This window comes from Notamacropus eugenii, chromosome 2 (genome assembly GCF_028372415.1).
Source record: "Notamacropus eugenii isolate mMacEug1 chromosome 2, mMacEug1.pri_v2, whole genome shotgun sequence".
NCBI lineage: Eukaryota > Metazoa > Chordata > Mammalia > Diprotodontia > Macropodidae > Notamacropus > Notamacropus eugenii.
In genome coordinates, this window is record NC_092873.1 from 209,392,331 (window position 1) to 209,412,643 (window position 20,313).

General features: G+C 37.2%; 1 protein-coding gene across 5 annotated transcripts in view; it reads left to right on the top strand.

Annotated features, from left to right (window-relative positions):
• NCOA7 (nuclear receptor coactivator 7) overlaps positions 1 to 20,313 on the top strand; it is a 182,817-nt gene that overhangs the window by 112,853 nt on the left and 49,651 nt on the right. For 4 of the 5 annotated variants that reach the window (XM_072643225.1, XM_072643224.1, XM_072643228.1 and 1 more), the window contains one exon: positions 18,505 to 18,584. In XM_072643225.1, coding sequence (XP_072499326.1) covers positions 18,505 to 18,584 — 80 coding nt within the window. Of the gene's footprint in view, positions 1 to 16,626; positions 16,947 to 18,504; positions 18,585 to 20,313 lie in introns of those variants that run through there. The other variant, XM_072643227.1, reaches the window with a different exon arrangement.

Here is a 20,313-nt window from a genome sequence, read left to right on the forward strand (position 1 = left end):
ACATTCTTCCTTATATAAAACTTAAATTTACTTTTTTTGCAACTTCAACTTATTTCTCCTAATTTGACCCTCTAAGTTCAATCAGAACAAATTGGATCCTTCCTCCAAATTAAACATTTTCACATACTTGAAGACAACTAATAGGTGCCCTCCAAATCTTCAACTTACATTGGGAGTCATGGGAGTTATTCCATGATATTCAATTGCATAAAATCTTATGTGATAGTCAAATTCCTTAAAGATTATAAGTCATCCACATGATAGTTGCCTTTACAGAAATATCCAGCCACTTTCCCCCTCTTTTCATCTGTAGAAGTTTCTACCCATCCTTTAACATAACCCAAATGCCACCTCCTCCAGGAACTTTTTCCATTTCCTCCCTACTTGATAATAATCTTTCCTCTCAGATGTCAGAAAGCAATTTGTTTCATGACTCTCAGCTGGACTTATCATGTAATATTATTGTATCGTGGGTCTCCTATGATAGATATAATATCCCTACTTAGCCACAGCCATGTTTCATGGTAGTGTTTGGATCCATGTAAATTCACCATACCAAGACCCATCCAATGACTCTGGCTAGGTCAAACTAGATGATTCATGAAATTAGAGCAACAGAAATTTAATAAAATGGCATAGCAAAGTAAATAACAAGGAATCAACTCAGGTATTAAATCTCCTTAGCCCTCATTTCCCAATGGTTGCTACCTCCAGATGTTTACCAGGAGAGAGAGTTAATTGTTCATTTAATATCTCTATCTCCCCTAAGACAAAAGGAAAAGGACACATAGGGTCCAAACAGTTTCTCCTTAATCATCTCCCTTAACTTCTCAGCATAGGGACAGTCTTTAGAAGACTAACTTCTTAATATGGCACCCATTTGCATACTGCAACCCTAAGCCATGATTTACGCCACCATCAACAAGATCTGAATGATATTTTGGAGTTTGGGGGATAGGTGCCATTTTATGTCTGTTTCTTTGCCATCTTCCTTGGCTGTACCTGTGCCTCCAAGTCACTTGCCCCTGCAAGAGGCATTCATCTTCTTTTTAAATAAAGTTCAGCTTAAGTACAACTTCCCAATCAGAGACTATTCTGGGTGACTCTGCCATGCTATCAAGTATATTTGTACCTTTCTGGAAGAGGTAGTCCAGAATTTCCCCCAATTAATGAGGCTTTCTCTTACACCACAAGCATTGGAGAAACTCCATGTTGTCTGTCTATGGATACACAAGCCTACATCTGACATTATAGCTACTTCTGTGGTATCTTATCCATAATAATGTATGTATTCGTAATAATATATATTCAGAGATAATGTATATATGAAGTACTTTGTAAACCTTAAAGTGCTCTCTAAATCATAAATATTATTATCCTATTATCAGACTCTTTGGGGTAGGGGCTTTTTCTTATCTTAATTTTATATCTCTACCAAAGTCTAATATAGTGTTCTGCATGCAGCGGGTAATTATAAACAGTTTAAATTAGGCAATTTAACAGAACAGTGAAGGTAGTTACCTAATCATAAAAACAAAGAAGTTTCTTATATCCCTCTTTTCCTTTTGAGCAGTAGTAAACTTGTAATAAAGTCATGAAGTCTTGACCTAGGATCTTACTTGTCAACACCCTATCCAAAAATAGGGTCATATCTCAAATTTTGTGCTCAAAAATTCATAAATTGAAATCTCTCTCTTCAGTTTGTGAAGGTGAAAGAGAAGAATTTCAAATTACAATAAGGTATCTCTCAATTGTATTTGGAGAATAATGCAAAGCAAAAATGATGACTGTGGGATCAATTTTTTTAGTGCAAAGAATATCAATAATACAGGACAGTAAAACAGAATATTACTTGAAAGAACTACAGTATTAGTGATAATAAGAGATGTTCCTGGGGAGGTAAATCAAAGCTGTGTCTACAGGGAAACATCTTTTATGGTGCAGAATCTGGCATTTCAGTAGCCAGTTCTCCATCCTTAATTTCTTCGAAGACTTTGCTTTCAAATCAAATTATAGTACCCACTAATTAAGTTTTTTAAAAAAACTTAGTAGATAAAACATTAGTAAACAGAATTTTGTGTTTTTCCTTTTCTGGATTATCACTATTTACCATAACAGAAGAGTAACCGTTACTAACTGAGATATTCTTTGCTACCATGAACAACCCTACCTAGACTTTCTTCCCTACATGGACCTGTTTATCTTGGTGTTTCCAACCACAAGTATGAAAGCTGTGTTTCTGTCTTCATTTTCGTGGCAAGTACACAAGGCCAAAGTCACGGTACATTAGCCAGATTCATGGCCATACAAAAGCAGGCCAAACAGGAAGTACTGCTAATGACCTTCTCTTCAAAGTTAATCTAATTTAAAAAATGTTAGGCCTCACCAGACAATGAATACAGATGAATTTTTATCCAGACCTAGGTTGCCTGACTTTTACTTCATTTAATCTTGAATATCTTTAATCAAACATTCAATATGAAGAAAACTGGCAGCCTCTGTGGTGGTTAGTCAATTAAAGGGTATGATGAAGATTACCACTTGGAGTCTATTCATATCAAACACTTTAAAGAAAATGAAAAGATACCAAATAGTAAGATACCATATCAATATCAGATAGGATGAAAAGTAAGGCTTATGATTAATGGTATACTGAGCATTAAAACCAATGTGTCCTACATGTATATGCTTGATAAACATTTGAAGTGGATTGAAATAAAAGCACTCTTAAGTCAAACTTAGTTCTAAAATTCAGGATATCCTAAATTTTTAAGGTAGGAGGCTTGATGTGATTTGGTTTTTAAAAAAAAATTTTCCTGAAAACTTTCAAGTAACATCTGATTGTGTCATTTTTCCTTGAAAAATTAAATTGGATTAATCCAATATCTCATACATTTTTTTAAAAAAAATTACAATAAATAATTCCTTCTTGAAAGGTGACATAAAATACTGAATAGAGGGCTGACCTTGGAGTCAGGAAGACCTGGATTCAAGCTCTGCCTGTAGACCATTTAGTCATTTAACTTCTCAGTGCCTCCAGGCAACTCTCTAGGGACATAATTTAAAAATGAGTTACTAATCAGCATTATTTAAAGGAGTTTCCATGCTGGAAGTTCCCTATATCATGAAATCATTGGTGCTCTAGTTCCCTTTACCCCTCACCTCCTCCCTCCCCCAAAAAACCCTCTCCTTCCATATAATTTTGATCCAAATCACATAATTTCATAGTATTTTCATTAATCACATATAACCAAATCCTATAATAAAACCCTCCAGTCAAATCACAGACTTAGAGGTAGAAGGGACCTTAGAGTTTATCAAATATAGCCCCATCATTTTAGAAATGAGCAAACTGAGGCACAGAAAAGTTGTTACTTGTCCAGGGTTACATATCTAATAGATATTTAAGGGAGGATGAAAATCCAGGTCACACAGGATCATTGGACATAGACAGCTAGATAATAGGTTGGTAGCTGAATAACAGGTTCCTTGCATGTATAGGTAGTAAGGAAATTGGCCATATGCAGTGCTAGTTCTGTGAAAGGCAAATGGGTGGCACAATGGATTCAGTGCTAGTCATGGAGTCAGGAAGACTGGCTGTATAACCCTGGGAAAGTCACTAAATTTTTTGCCTTCCTCAGTTTTCTCAGTTGTAATGTGGGGATAACAAATAGTACCTACCTCACAGGGTTGTTGTGAGGATCAAATGAGATAATACTCGTAAAGTACTTAGAGTGCCTGGCACATAGTGGGCTTAATAAATGCTTATTTCCTTTCTTCTAGTACCCATACATAATTAAAGAGACTATATCATCTCTTACAGATGATTCAACAACACTGGTGCATTACTATATATTCATTGTAATACTTTCTCCCTTTTTTCCCTTTAATGGTAATGTTAGGAAAGCATTCTTATCCTATTCTATTCTACATATTTGTTATTTTCAAAGTACCAAGTTATGTACCCATCTGGCCCATACTTCGTTACAGCTTTAGAGCTTCTGAGAGAAATGAATATTTCTCTCTTGTATTTAATAACTAATTATTGAATTAGGACTAAGGTTTTTTCCCTTTTCTACTTCCTCATCTAGAAATCAAGCAGTGTGGGAAATCTTGTTCAAAGATTTACCCAGCCATGAACACTAAGATCTGATCAAAGACAGTAAAGGAATTCTAAGTTTAGAAGGATGGGTGGATTCCTGCTCCTTTTGTTTACTTAAATCAGAGAAAAATGTGGATTCTCCCTTTTGTCAGGCAAGTAACATGGAAATTGATAAATCTCTTTGACCAAGATTTGGGTGCTCAGTGTCACTTAGACCTTCTTTGTAATATATCCCACCTCTCGATAACCTTGGGGGGGGAGGGCGGAGCCAAGATGGTGGAGTAGAAAGACACACATACACTATCTCCGAACCCACAGCCCATAAAATATCTGTAAAAAAGAACTCCCAACAAATTCTGGAGCAGCAGAAGCCACACAACAATGGAGCAGACGAGATTTCTGTTCCAGAGAGCCTGAAAACCTCTAGCAAAAGGTCCTTTGCGCTGCGGACCCAACAGCCCTGCATTGGCCACGCGGCACCGAGAGGAGCGGATCCGAGTGGGCTTCAGGGACGGAATCTCCAGCAGCCGCATGGGTCCCTGCACCCACGGGTGACAAGGGTCGGTGAGAGAGTCTTTTTGGGTGGCCGAGAGGCGAGTGGGGTGCCCCCATAACTCAGGCCCCCTTGGGAGGCAGCAGCAGAGGCAGGAGTAGACCGAGGCTCCCCAAGCAGGCAGGAGCCTGGATCCATTGTTGAAGGTCTCTGCATAAACCCCCTGAGGGAACTGAGCCCCGTGAGGCGGCCCTGTCCCCACCTGAGCACCTGAACTTGATCTCACACTGAATAGCAGCCCCACCCCCACCCCAAGCCCTGAGTCTGTGAAGCAGCATTTGAATCTCAGACCCCAAGCACTGGCTGGGCGGATCTGGAGGCAAAGTGGGTGTGAAGAGAATATTCAGAAGTCACGTCACTGGCTGGGAAAATGCCGAGAAAAGGGAAAAAAAAATAAGACTATAGAAGGCTACTTTCTTGGTGAACAGAACTTTCTTCCTCCCTTCCTTTCTGATGAAGAAGAACAATGCTTACCATCAGGGAAAGACACAGAAGTCAAGGCTTCTGTATCCCAGCCCACCCAATGGGCTCAGGCCATGGAAAAGCTCAAAAAGGATTTTGAAAATCAAGTTAGAGAGGTGGAGGAAAAACTGGGAAGAGCAATGAGAGACATGCAAGCAAAGTATGAACAGCAGATCAGCACCCTGCTAAAGGAGACCCAGAAAAATGCTGAAGAAAATAACACCTTGAAAAATAGGCTAACTCAATTGGCAAAAGAGGTTCAAAAAGCCAATGAGGAGAAGAATGCTTTCAAAAGCAGAATTAGCCAGATGGAAAAGGAGATTCAAAAGCTCACTGAAGAAAATAGCTCTTTCAAAATTAGAATGGAACAGATGGAGGCTAATGACTTTATGAGAAACCAAGAAATCACAAAACAAAACCAAAAGAATGAAAAAATGGAAGATAATGTGAAATAATCTCATTGGAAAAACAACTGACCTGGAAAATAGATCCAGGAGAGACAATTTAAAAATTATGGGCTTACCTGGAAGCCATGATCAAAAAAAGAGCCTAGACATCATCTTTCATGAAATTATCAAGGAAAACTGCCCTGAGATTCTAGAACCAGAGGGCAAAATAAGTATTCAAGGAATCCACAGACTACCTCCTGAAAGAGATCCAAAAAGAGAAACTCCTAGGAACATTGTGGCCAAATTTCAGAGTTCCCAGGTCAAGGAGAAAATATTGCAAGCAGCTAGAAAGAAACAGTTCAAGTATTGTGGAAATACAATCAGGATAACACAAGATCTAGCAGCTTCTACATTAAGGGATTGAAGGGTGTGGAATAGGATATTCCAGAAGTCAAAGGAACTAGGACTAAAACCAAGAATCATCTACCCAGCAAAACTGAGTATAATACTTCAGGGGAAAAATTGGTCTTTCAATGAAATAGAGGACTTTCAAGCATTCTTGATGAAAAGACCAGAGCTAAAAAGAAAATTTGACTTTCAAACACAAGAATGAAGAGAAGCATGAAAAGGTAAATAGCAAAGAGAAGTCATAAGAGACTTACAAAAGTTGAACTGTTTACATTCCTACATGGAAAGACAATATTTGTAACTCTTGAAACTATTCAGTATCTGGGTGCTGGGTGGGATTACACACACACACATGCACACGCACAGGTGCATACACATAGAGACAGAGTGAATTGAAGAGGATGGGATCATATCTTAAAAAAATGAAATCAAGCAGTGAGAGAGAAATATATTGGGAGGAGAAAGGGAGAAATGGAATGGGGCAAATTATCTCTCATAAAAGAGGCAAGCAAAAGACTTATTAGTGGAGGGATAAAGAGGGGAGGTGAGAGACAAACATGAAGTTTACTCTCATCACATTCCACTAAAGGAAGGAATAAAATGCACACTCATTTTGGTATGAAAACCTATCTTACAATACAGGAAAGTGGGGGATAAGGGGATAAGCAGGGTGGGGGGGATGATGGAAGGGAGGGCATGGGGAGGAGGGAGCAATTTGAGGTCAACACTCCTGAGGAGGGACAGGATCAAAAGAAAGAATAGAAGTAATGGGGGACAGGATAGGATGGAGGGAAATATAGTTAGTTTTATACAACACAACTATTATAGAAGTCATTTGCAAAACTACACAGATTTGGCCTATATTGAATTGCTTGCCTTCCAAAGGGAAGAGGTGGGGAGGGAGGGAGGAAAAGAAGTTGGAACTCAAAGTTTTAGGAACAACTGTCGAGTACTGTTCTTGCCACTAGGAGATAAGAAATACAGGTAAAGGGGTATAGAAAGTTATCTGGCCCTACAGGACAAAAGAGAAGATGGAGACAAGGGCAGAGAAGGATGATAGAAGAGAGAGCAGATTGGTGATAGGGGCAATTAGAATCTTGGTGTTTGGGGGGGGGATAAAAGGGGAGAAAATGTGAAACCCAAAATTTTGTGAAAATGAATGTTAAAAGTTCAATCAATCAATCAATCAATTAATTAATTAATTTTAAAAAAGATTTATTAAAAATATATATATATATCCCACCTCTCACTGTAATATTCATTTTTCCTCATTACTTGTTAACCAATCAGAGTTGATTTCCACCCTCTGGTGCACCCCTTTTTGAAAGACTTCATAAATATTGAAGATTCAACAGGCTCAGTCTCTTTGTTACTGAGGGGACAATGGCCTTGTTGTGTTGACCGCTTTCTAGTTATAGTCAATAAAATTGATTTTAATTTCACCTACATCTTGCCATTGGACTCTGATGACTCTGGAGGAGAGAGTGAGGTTGATGACTGTACAGCACTGCCTCACTTCAATTCATGTGCAGTTCTAGGCATCACCCTGCTGATGTCATTGGTCCTTTTCAAGAATGAAGGCTGAATAACTATAACCTAGTAAAGAGGAAAAAGATGACATCAGAAGACTGCTTCCCCCCTCCCACCTCAAGTATAATCTGAAACATGTTGATGTTGGAAATTCTTGGCTGGTTGTTCTTGTTCTTCCTCCCTTCCAGAAAAGGACCAATGACATCACAAGGATGATGTCTTGATTTTCCTATAAGTTAGATTTAAGTGAGGCAGAACTTCACAAAGTCATCAGCCTCACACTCTCCTCCATTCATCTGTCCAGAGACAATTAATTGCCAGAGCTAATCATTGTTGAAAATAGACTCATAATACATATTGGTTTTAGGGTTGAAAATTAATACAGCAATTGGAATTAGGTTAAGACAAACAAAGTAATTTCCCTTATCTTTAAATTAGTGTCAAGGGGATGACAGTAACCAAAATGATCACAGTGATGGTCCTCTATCTGCCATGATAGGGGTCTTTTTGTACATGTCTCTTTGGTTAGAGAACAGTAGAGAACCCTCTGCAAAGAACAGGGAGATTTTCTGAATGCAAGGGGCTTATGGTATCACATCTTTTTCCTAAAAAACTCTTGTGTTTAGTATATCTTAATGGCTTCCAATAAAATTCCTGTCCCTTTCACAATAGATAGTAAGACTCTTTATTGAGTTCACCTGTACTATGTTGAACAGACTCACTTTGGCAAAGTTGTGAATGGACATGGAGAAGTTTTCAAGATGGAACAGGGATGGGTGGGTTCGGATTCACATTGTTGGAGAGAACATCCAAATAAATAAGATCACAGATCTTTCTAAGCACTAAGCTCATTGAGGTAGCATGGTGCAGCAAAATGTGTATTGGTTTTTGAGATGGAGGACTGGAATTTAAATCCTACCTCTTTCACCTGTGTAACACGTAATTTAATCTTTCTGGGTCTTAGTTCTCTCATCTATAAAAGGAGGGTATTGATTGAATGGCACTTAAGGCAGGGGTGTGCTGATGCCAGCTCTCATGGGCTCTCTGGTCCATTGTTACATTTTCACTATGAGTATTTGCACCTCAGAAACTGACAGACCAAATCAGGGGTTGGCTTATTGCTTGGTTCATTATCTAAATTTAAGATAGTATTGGAGAAAATGTTAATAATACAGATTAAACTTAAACATGTATCCTGCATACCTTTTTTTTTTCCTAGAGAGCCTGTTAAACCCAGCACACCTCCACTTCTAAGTTCCCTTATAGCCCTAAATCCTGTACAATCATCCTACAATCTTATAAAAACAGATATACAACAGCTTTGAGCCTGTGCCTCCAATAATAGCTGTAATCTTTGTATCAAATGGAGTAAACAACTTGAGAATTATATACTAGGATTTTTCTTCTAATTATTATTTTTTTAAATCTCAAAGCCCATATTACTGTAATCCTTTATTTTTAGAGTCCTTTATCTTTAATATTAGTACTTTCATGTTCCAGTTTATGGCAATAAATGGAGCAAACAGCCATAAAGATAACAGGCAAAGCTTCTCTAAACATTTCCCCAAATCATTAACAGAATGGATGTGAAAAGCAGCATAAAAATTATTTTATTGCACTTTATCTACCTTGTTGCAAAAGACAGGACTCTCTGGCCTCTACCGATGAGAGCCTAATTCAAGTTAATAAATGCTTATTGAACTGCTTATACAGGTGAACCATTTTGCTAGTGCAATACAGTTATCCCTCCCACATCCATGGGGATTAGGAGCATGGTACCCCCTTGATCTGAAAAATCCCTATAAAAATTTTTGACCCTCCCTTTATGCCAGAAAAGAAATCTGAATTATTATGGTATTAAAAGACAAGATATGTTGATATTATACAGTACTATACATATGTTTTATGCATTTCTGAGTTTCTAAACTTTTTCTGTGTTGTCTGCTGGTTTTCACATGTCTGTATCCATAAAACTCCCCCAAAATTCAGACTTAAGTAAAAGATGATTAGTCTCATAGGAGCTTATTGTCTCTATATAATCAGACCTTTCTACACAGATTTTGCTTTTAAAAAATTAACACAGATTCATGAGAGAGGTGTGATTTTTTTTTTTTTATGCTACATTTCTGGAGTGATTGCTGTTTTTAACATTACCAAGTAGAGGGACCTACTGGAAAGAAATGTGACTGCAGAGATAGGAAGACCTGATTTTAAGACCCATCTCTTACACATACTACTTTTGTGACTGTGCAAATCACCCTCTAAGTCTGTCATTTGCAGAGAAGGTACCAGCCTTTGTTGGTTTGAAGTTTCCTCATCCAAAACTATTTTTTTAAATTTTGTCTATATTTCTGAACTCTTTATGTTGTTTTCATTTGTTTCTTTCTCAGTATTTTACAAATCATTCCCTTCCACAAATTTAATCAGTGGTATATTTACATTACTAATTATATTAACTAAGGAACCCAGAAACCAATCAAATTAATGGTATAGTGTGTTTGTAGATACTTCTGATCTTTCCCCTTCACTTTGTTGTATGGCCATCAGAAGGGTAACCAGTGATAACCAGCAGTCATTCTTGTAGCTTGTATGTGCTTCCTTCTCTCCTGACACTGCCATCAGCCTCACCACTTCATGCCTTCACTATTACAATAGGCTGCTGATTGGTCTCCCTGCCAGAAGTCTCTCTCCCTTGCAATCCATCTCCGCTCAACTGTCAAACTAATCTTGTAAAGCACAATTCCAACTGTGTCAGCCCCCTATTCAATAAATTCCAGTGGTACCCTATCAACTTCAGGATCAAATATAAAATGTAGTATTTGATATTCAAAGCCCTTCACAACCTGGACCCCTCCTACCTTTCCAGTCTTTTTATACCTTATCTCTTCCAAGGAACTCTGCACCTCAGTAACACTGGCCTCCTTGCTGTTCCATATACAAGACATTCCATCTTCTGACCCATGCATTTTCACTAGCCTTCCCTCATCTCAGGAATTCTCTTCCTCCTTACCTCTACTTCCTGGCTTCCCTGACTTCCTTCATGTCTCAGATAAAATCTCACCTTCTATAAGAATCCTTTCCTAATCCTCCTTAATGCTAGTTCTTTATCTCTGCTGATTATTTCTAATTTGTGTAAATCTTGTTTCTACATAGTTGTTTGCCTGTTATCTCCCTCGTTAAACTGTGAGCTCCTACTTGACACATAGTTGTCAATAAATACCTACTGTATGCTAGGCACTGGTGATACAATGTTAAAAAAAAAAAAAAAAAAGAAGGAAAGAGTCCCTGCCCTCAAGAAGCCTAAAGTCTGGAGGGGAAAGATCATTTGACAGAGAGTTGGGAGGAAATACTTGATATGGGGACATGGTAGAAAAATCAGTCAGAGAAATCTCAAAGTGGTGAATCCAGGTAAGAAATAAGAAATGCTTATTGGCTGATTAACTAACAAATGCTCTTATTTTGTGCTGATAGTGTTTAATGGCATATATGAATTTAGTTCTGTGAACTCGCAGCCTGGCAGGCAGAAAAGTCAATAATAATCAATAAACATTTATTAAGCACCCACTATGTATCTGGTACTGTACCAAGTGCTAGGGATTTTTTAAAAAAGACAAAAACCAGTCACTTTTTTCAAGGAATTCACGATCTAATCAAAGGAGAGCATGTTAGCAATGAGCCACAAACAAGATATACAGGATAAATTGGTTATGGACAACAAAGGGAAAGGACTTGCATTAAGAAGAATCAAGAAAGGGTTCCTGCAGAAGATGTGATTTCAGCCAAGTCTTGAAGTAAACCAGAGAAGCCAGAAGAAAGAGGGGAGGAAAGAGAGAATTCTAGGCATGAGAAAAAGCCATTGAAAATGCATGGAGTTGGGAGATGGAGAGCCTTTGTGAGGAATAGCAAGGAGGCAAGTGTCATTGGATTGCAGAATTCCTTGAGAATTGGCAGAAGGAAAAGGAATAAAGTATGAGAAGACTGAAAAAGTGGATGGGGGAGGAGGGGGGTTTTTTTTTGAAGGGCTTTGAATGTCAGAGAATTTTATATTTTATCTCAAATGTACTAGGGAACCTCTGTAGAGGGTGACATGGTCCAACCCATTAAATTAATTTGATAGCTGAGTGGTGGATGAAGTGAAATGGGGAGAAAAATATGGCAGGAACTAACAAGCTCTTGCAATAGCCTAGGCATGTGTTGATGTGGGCCTGTACCTGACTGGTTGCAGTGTCAGAGGAGAAAAAGGGGCTTATGGGAGAGATGGTGTAATCAAATCATGCCCCTGACACTTACTAGTTAGTTAATCAATCATGGACAAGTCACAACTTCTCAGAGCTTCTGTTTCATTATCTATAAAATAGAAATAATTATATCCATAGTAATTTCCTCAGAAGAAAATAATGTATTTTTAAAGTTCTTTGCAAGCCTTAAAGATATATGTGTGTGTATGTATGTATGTATGTATGTGTGTGTATGTATATATATGTATATATACATACATATATACACATATATCAGCTATTCTTATTAGGCAAATTCAAATAGGTTGTAAAAACCTAGTTTCTTTGTTAATATTATTTTTCTCATGTTCTCTATAATTAATTATTAAAAATTGGTCTGTCTGATTCAGAGATTATGAATAGTTCTCACCTCTTCCTTCTACTGTAGTCAGCCCTTCAGAGAGAGGATCTGAAAGAGTAAAAGTGAGAAAGGGAGCAAAGTCATCGTCAGTGATTCCTGAATCACACGTGCTCAGCACACTGTGAAGTTATGTACTTGTCAAACCTTTCTTCTATCATGGTGGGGACAGAGTTTAGCTATATTCCTTCATTCATGAGCATATCAGTGCAAATTGGAATAACCAGAAGGCCAGTGTCAGTCCACTGAAGTAGAGTGTATTGACTATTCCCAACTCCCAATGTACATGTATTCCTCCCCAATTCTATCTCTTAGGTTCCTTGGTTCTCTTTAAAACTCAGCTCAGTCTTTTTAGTCAAGTGCTTGGCATTTCTTTGGAATGGGTCATATCTGGTGATTCTGTGAATTATTATAAGAAATCCTTGAAGACCAGATAGTGTCATCAAGAAGAGGTGAAATAAAATTGTGGCTAACTTTGATGATATGAAATTAAAGGAGTCTTTTCTCTGGGGTATCTATACTTATGAGACTTTTCCCCTATCCAGGAGAGGGTTATAATCCCCTCTCAAAAAGTAATTTTGATGCTTAGTGACTATATATGGCAGCTTTTTGTCTTGCTTGAAGTGGCAGCATTGATATTTGAAATAAAATGCAAAAACTTCAGGCTAAGAAATTTGGTTGTTGGAACTGCAGGACAAGTGTTTGGTGTGATAATACTCTCCAAATCCTTGATGAAGATTATTCTTCTCCAAAATAAATCAGGATATTTGTCTTAGATAAAACTTCAGGCTAAAAAGTTTGGTAGTTGGAACTATAGGACAAGTGTTTGGTGTGATAATACTCTCCAAATCCTTGATGAAGATTATTCTTCTCTAAAATAAATCAGAATATTTGTCTTAGATAAAGCAGATGAAATGTTGAGTCATAAATTTAAGTATCAAATCGATTCAGTTTTCCAGAAATTAAATACAAATATTCAAATTATATTGTTTTCTGCCACAATGCCAACTAATGTTGTGGGTAGTAATCAAAAAGTTCATAAAAGGCACTATTCACACCCTAGTGAATAAGGAAGAATTGATCTTTTAATGGGATTAACCAATTCTGTATCAATGCTGCAAGAGAGGAATGGCTGCTGTACTCTAAGGACCATGGGACCTTTCCCATCTTAGTTGCAGCTGAAACCTTCTATATTTATTATTTCCCATGTTAAAATGTGAGTTCCTTGAGAGCAGGTACTGCCTTCTTTTTCTATAATATATATTTCTAACACTTAATACAGTGCTTTGCACTTTGTAAGTGCTTAATAAATGCTTTTCTTTCTTTCATTCATGTTCTTTGTAACTCATACAAGACAGTGATCAATACACAGGTATTGTTTTTGGAATGCAAAGTGAAAGATCGGTCAGCTGATTTTTAAAAAATGCATGTCAGAGATTTCATAGTTTCTGCTCTACACGATTGCTGTAACCAGAAGGAAGATGTTATCCTGAAGTAATTCAGATCAGAGTCAAGCTGAATTCTGATCATTACTTACTTGTTAGCTCATGGAACTGATTGTGAACAATGTTTTTGATGTAAACTATGATTCATCTACCAATCACGAAAACTATGTTTACAGAATTGAAAGAGGTAGTCTTTGGAGAAAGAAGGTTGTAGCTATAAACTTTGATGCTAAAGAAGAGAAGAGGATTCTTTGTTACAATGAGACTTTCTACAGTACAGTAGTAGAGAAACTACCAATGAATGTGGTTAATTTTTTTAATTCCTGAGGTGAGATAATTTGGATTGCAATGTTCAGTGCTGTTGAATGGGCAATTCAAAATGCAAATCCTTTGCTTTCTTTGGGAATTTTTTCTTGTTTCACCATTCATGACAGATCAGAAATACAGATTTTTGTATAGGAAAGCAACTTTAGTCATGAACTATGGTGGGAAGAAAGCTTATTGGCTTTCTCCTTTAGAATTAGAGTGTTGGGATTTGGAATAAAGGATATGGGTTCTGTAAAATCTTTTCCTTGTTACATATTCATTTCCTAATTCTTTAGAGAGAATCTAAAAATATAATCTCTATCATATAATCATTATTTGTGGATTAAAGATAACAATTTATTTGTGAATGAAAAAACATGTGCTACATAAAATCAACCAAATAATTATATTAAATGGACATATCTGCCTTTATTATGTTAGTAGGGCAAATAGGAAAGGATTTTCAAATATACTAGTGGATTTTTTCTTTAGAAATTATTTAAATATATTTTGTTTGGCATTGTGTTTATTTTATGATTTAAAAAATTAATTTATGCAATCCATTTCTGCATGAGGCTTTTCCTAGTTCTTCTAGTTGCTCATGATTTTCTTCCCTTCCCTTCTCCAAGGTTATGTTTTGTATATACCTATATATGTACATATTGTATTCTCCATTGAATATAAGTTCCTTATACAGGTAAAGGGGTATAGAAAGTTATTTGGCCCAACAGGACAGAGGAGAGGATGGAGACAAGGGCAGAGAGGAATGATGAAGAAGAGAGCGGAGTGGAGATGGGGGCAATTAGAATGCTCAGTGTTTTGGGGTGGGGGGAGGGGGACAAGGGGGGAGAAAATTTGGAGCCCAAAAATTCTGTGAAAATGAATGTTAAAAGTGAAATTAAAAAAAAAAAAGAATATAAGTTCCTTGATGGAAGGGACTACATTATTTTTGTCTTTGTCCTCTACTGGGCCTGGAACATGAAACTATATGATAAGGTTAGGGCCTGGACCTGCAATTTCATTGGTGTTAAGGGAATTCCCAATGAGGAAAAGGCTTCTACCAGTGCAAGTCACTGAGAGGTTAGGTGATTTTACTTGGGTCATTTAGCCAATTAAACCAGACCTTCCTAGCAATTAAACCACATCTTCCTAGCACCAAGACCTGCTCTCTATCAACCATGCCCTGCCATATCTCCCACCCATGGGATGCTGATTGATTAATTGATCATAACTACCTTTTTACCAAATGCTGTCCCTCTCCTGGATTCTTGATAGCTCTCTCTCCTTAACTCTTCACTTTCTCTAATTATAGTTTCTGAAAGCAAATTCATCCTTGAGGGAGGAATTCCAAAACTGTCCTATGCTGGTGATAGGCTTTTTAAAAAAAAGCACAACAAGAAAACGAGTTACTTGGCACATTTCCTGTTAGAGTTTACATGGTATATGCTTGATTGCTATGCTTGATTCTGCATATGTGAAACACCTTATCCAAATTACTTAACAGCATCCTTACTTTCATGTGGTCCATGGTGAAGTATTTTTTTCTTTTCAAAAAAGAATATTATTTATCAGAAAAGAGTAGTGATCCACATGAGTTGAACTTGGTTTTTTTTTTTTTGGTTGGTTGGTTTTTTTGCTTTAGTAGCTTTATGTTGATTTGCTGATTCAAGCCAACAGACTACTTCTGCAAGGTGATTTTAGACCTTAAAAAAAATAGCAGAGAATCTAAGAGAGGCCAGTCAAGGAAAGATTGTGGAATCTGGAATAAGAGGATCTAGGTTTCATTTCTTGCCTCACTTACTGCTGGTATCAGTAAGTCACTTTACTTCCTTGGAACTCTTCTATAAAATGAGGCATCTGAACTAGAGGATATATAAGGTCCCTTTCTAGTCCTGAATCTGTTTATCTTATAACAGCTTTTCTGAAATGTTTCCTAGCCACTTGTACTGTACTGTCAGTATAAGCTATGTATTTCTGTCAGAGGCATTATTAAGTATATTTGATTTTATAACTAACATTTGCACATGACCAGGAAGCAGAGATGCCTCTTTGCTATTCCTATTGTTAAAGAAGAATTTAGAAATGCCTGAGATGCCTTGTTCTTTTTCCTCAGCAACCTGACTAATTCTGTTTTCCTAAATCTCTCTTAAAACTCACATTTTGTAAGAATTTTAAAAAAGAAACTTGACATTGCCTATTTGAAGCATATATTGTGATTGAGGGTTTTAGGGGCAACTCTTTAGATACCTCCCTTCTTAGTGGTGTCAGCAACAATTCTCCATTTTCCTTCCTTCCCCTCCTCTCATCCCTATCCCAGGTCTGATCCTCCTTCCTCAGGTATTGTGTTTAGTGAAAATACTGCCCTGGGTGAATTTGTTTGGCATCCTTTACGTGACTGTAGAAAGTGAAAACTCTGTCTGTCAGGCAAACATTTAGAAAGATAGGAAAGTATCTTTGTGTGTGCAGAAATGCACAGATCCTATATATTTTTAAATGGTGAAGTTGCTTTAGGGATCTCCTCAGATAAGGACTGCTAGCAAATGCTCATGTTACCCTTAGGCTGCTGGGGCAGGATCTGGGATGGGGAGGTGTGGAGTTTTTGGTGTAGCCTGTCTGTGGTGTTCTATTTAACCCCACACTTTCCTAACATTGTGCTTGGGAAAACTAGCTGCGCTAGTTGGAAGATTGGAGCTTGTGTCAGGTTGGTTACTTCCTTTGCAGCTAGACTATTTTGGCGTAAAACTTGAATCCAGGAGTCGTATCTCCTGGGGATGGTCTCAGCCTTTTTGAAGACTCCTGACTACACTTTGGGCTGCTGACTGGCAGATGTTTGCATTGGAGTGCTGCTATGATTTGGACCAGAGAGGCAGAGTCAGGCAAGTTCTGGCTGCGAATGAAACTCCACAAGCAGAAAATGGAGAAATCGGTGCCTCTGTCTTCTCAATACAGTTCTCACCATGGAGAAAGCTTCAAGTTATTACCTGCAGTTTTGGATTATGGGCCCCATGACAAGACCACTCCAAGAAACGTGAAACAGTTGCTGTCCAGCATCTTCCCAGGCTTGAAGGCTCATCCTATGTTTACAGACTGCACAAGGCGGTCTTCCTTTTGGTTAGGTATGGGAGCAAAATGTGGTGAAATTCCCAAGTGTAAAGTATACGTGTCATCAGTGTTGTTGTTTTAAAGCAATGTAGAGTGAAGGTATTGTAGGCTGACTTTAGGGGGGAAAATGTCAGGTCTCAGTTTCAAAATAGTCAATATTCATTCATCTTTGAAACTGTGACAGGATTATGTGACTTAACTGGCATACTATTCATCTATATTTTCCTAACTACATTTAACTTTTTTGACCCATTAAAATGACATTATTTTTAAATGATGCCAGCACTTGTAACATTACTATTATTTTTATTTCCACTTTTACTCTATTTTTAGCTTTTCACTATCAGTAATATAAAGCAGTTTTATGCCTGACACTCACTGAAATGTAGAGGATAAATTTTCCTTGAAAGGCATATCAGTAAATCAACCAGCCAGCCAATCAGTCAACATTTATTAAGTGCCTTCTATGTTGGAGGCACTGTGCTAAGAGAAATACAAGTGTGTTTCTTTTGAAGCCAATATTCTTTTGGGTGTAGGAAAACTTTAATGAGCTATTATCTTAGAATTTTTCTGATATGGTTTAGGGTAATCTTAGGACCACCTATCCCTCTCAAAAATGCTACAAATGGGAAGGAGTTAGTATCTGAGATACTGGAAATATAAGGCCGGTGGAAAGGGCATTATGAACATAAAAATCTTAGCTGATAGAACCTAAGGAAGTAGCAGAGAAGGACAATGGTAGAGAATGTCAAGGGGACTTAACTCATATCTATAGATGATTGTAAGATTTACAAAGTATTTCCCTCATACTGACACTGTGAGAAAGGTAATGAAAACGTCATTGAGTCATAAGACTTAGAGCTGGAAAGGAGAATAGAGCTATCTGTCTAGTCCAGTGGTTCTCAAACTTATTTATCTCAAGATCTCTTTACACTCTTAAAAATTACTGAGGACTTCCCCTCAGAAAGCTTTTATTTATGTGTTATAGATATTGATATTTACTATAATAGAAATTAAAACTATTATTATGAAAATAGTTTTGATTTCATGGAACCCCAGAAATGGTCCCCAGACTATGCTTTGAGAATCACTGATTTAGTGTAACGCTCTCATCCTACAAATTATGAAACTAATTAGTGAGGGTAATTGACTTGTCTGTGATCAAAGAGATGCAATTCAAGACTAGCTGTTCCAATCCATTGTCATTTCCTCTACTTTTGCTTAGCTGTGTGCTATAAAGGATGTTCAGCAGAAGTTTTGAGATATTTACCTTGAAGCAGCTTTCTTTCACATAAGCAAAATGTCTCCTTTTTTGTCAGACATGAGATACAATTTTCTGAGATTTGTAAAGTATTGTGACTGCTTGCTGAAAGAAACTATGGAATTTCCTTTTTGGAACTCCTCAAGCATGAGAGATCATCATCTTTCTGACATTACTTAGCCTGAAGGTAGAGAGGCTGATTTAAATGACTCAGCCAGCTCCCCTGTGATTCGGTAATCTAAACAGACCTGAATTTGTAAAAAGTTGAGACAGCCTCTTAATCAGGATGTTTAAATGTGTTCTTCCTTTAGATGACAACCAGAACAAAACCAATGAGAAGAAAGAGAAGAAGATGGTGGTTCAAAAGCCCCGGGGCACTATAGAATATACAGTAAGTATGAATGTCGTGATTCAGAATGTTCATTCAATTTAGAATAATACTGATAATTATAGTTTTGTCACAATGTCTCATCAATATTACTACTACTCCTACTACTAGTATTATTACCACCACCACCATCACCACCACCTAGCTAGCATTGTACAACATTTTAAGGTTGACAAAGCACTACAAATATCTCATTTATCTTCACAGCAACTTATTATTATTATATTCCCTTTTAACAAATGAGGAAACTGAGGTAGGCAGAAGTTAAGTAACTTTCCAAGGGTTACAAAGCTAGTAAGTGTCTTAGACTGGATTTCAATTCAGATCTTCCTGACACTTACGTCCAGTGCTTTATCGACTGAGCCATCTAGCTGCCTTATTACTAAGCATGTATTAGCTTTGGAGAAGACTTTCGAAATAGAAGAAAATACCCTAAACAGAGATTTTATCTTTCTGCAAGTCTTCTAGAGTGACTAGCCATAATGTCAGTCCAATAATTACAAAAGGAATAGATATCTATTTATATTTGAAAACACTGGTCTTAGGATCAGACTCTTTGGATATCCCTAAGCATCTCTTTACCATTGTCTCAGAATTTTTCATTATTGGTAGTAATATTAATACTTCTAAGGCTTTCAATATTTTTTTCAAATTGAAGAATTTTATTTTATTTTTTATTAAGTTTATTTATTTTTAGTTGTCAACATTTACTTCCATTAAATTTTTCTCCCTCCTTTCCCGCTTCCTCCCCAAGACAGTCTGTAATCTGATATAGGCTTTACATGTACATTCCTATGGAACATATTTTCACATTAGTCATGTTGTATAGAAGAATTGTAACAAATGGGAGAAACCAGGAGAAAGAAAAAACAAAGCAAAACAAACAAAAAAAAGAAAATAGTCTTCTTCGCTCTGCATTCAGACTCTATAGTTCTTTCTCTGGATGTAGATGGCATTTTCTATCATGACATCTTTGAAAGTGCTTTAGGTCTTTGCTGAGAAAGGCTAAGTCCATCAAAATCAGTCATCACAGACTTTGCTGTTACTGTGGGTTCCCTGGTTCTGCTCAATTCACTCAGCATCAGTTCATATAAATCTTTCCAGGTTTTTCTGAAGTCTGCTGTTCCTCATTCTTTATAGCATGTAGTATTCCATTACATATACCATAGCTTGTTCAACCATTCCCCATTTGCTAGGCATCCTCTCAGATTCTAGTTCTTGGCTACCATAAAGAAAGCTGTAAAACTTTCATTCTTAAAGCCAATTTCTGCCCAGTGGAATAGTGGACAGCAGGCCTAGATGAAATGTTTTAGACCTTTGAGAAGAGGCAGTTTATTTTTTTTCCTTTTTTTAAAAATTTATTTATTTATTTTTAGTTTCCACAAGATTTTAAGTTCCAAATTTTCTAAACCCCATCTCTCCCCTTCCCCTACACCAAGACCATGCATTCTGATTACCCCCATCCCTCAGTCTGCCCTCTCTTCTATGACACCTCTCTCTTCCTTTATTCCCATCTCCTCTATTTTCTTGTACGGCAAGATAGATTTCTGTACCCATTACCTGTATATCTTATTTCCCAGTTGCATATAAAACAGTTTTTAACATTCATTTTTAAAACTTTGAGTTCCAACTTCTCTCCCTTCCTCTCTTGCCCCTATTCCTACTGAGAAGGCAAGCAATTCAATATAGGTTATACATGTGTAGTTATGCAAAAGACTTCCATAAAAGTCAT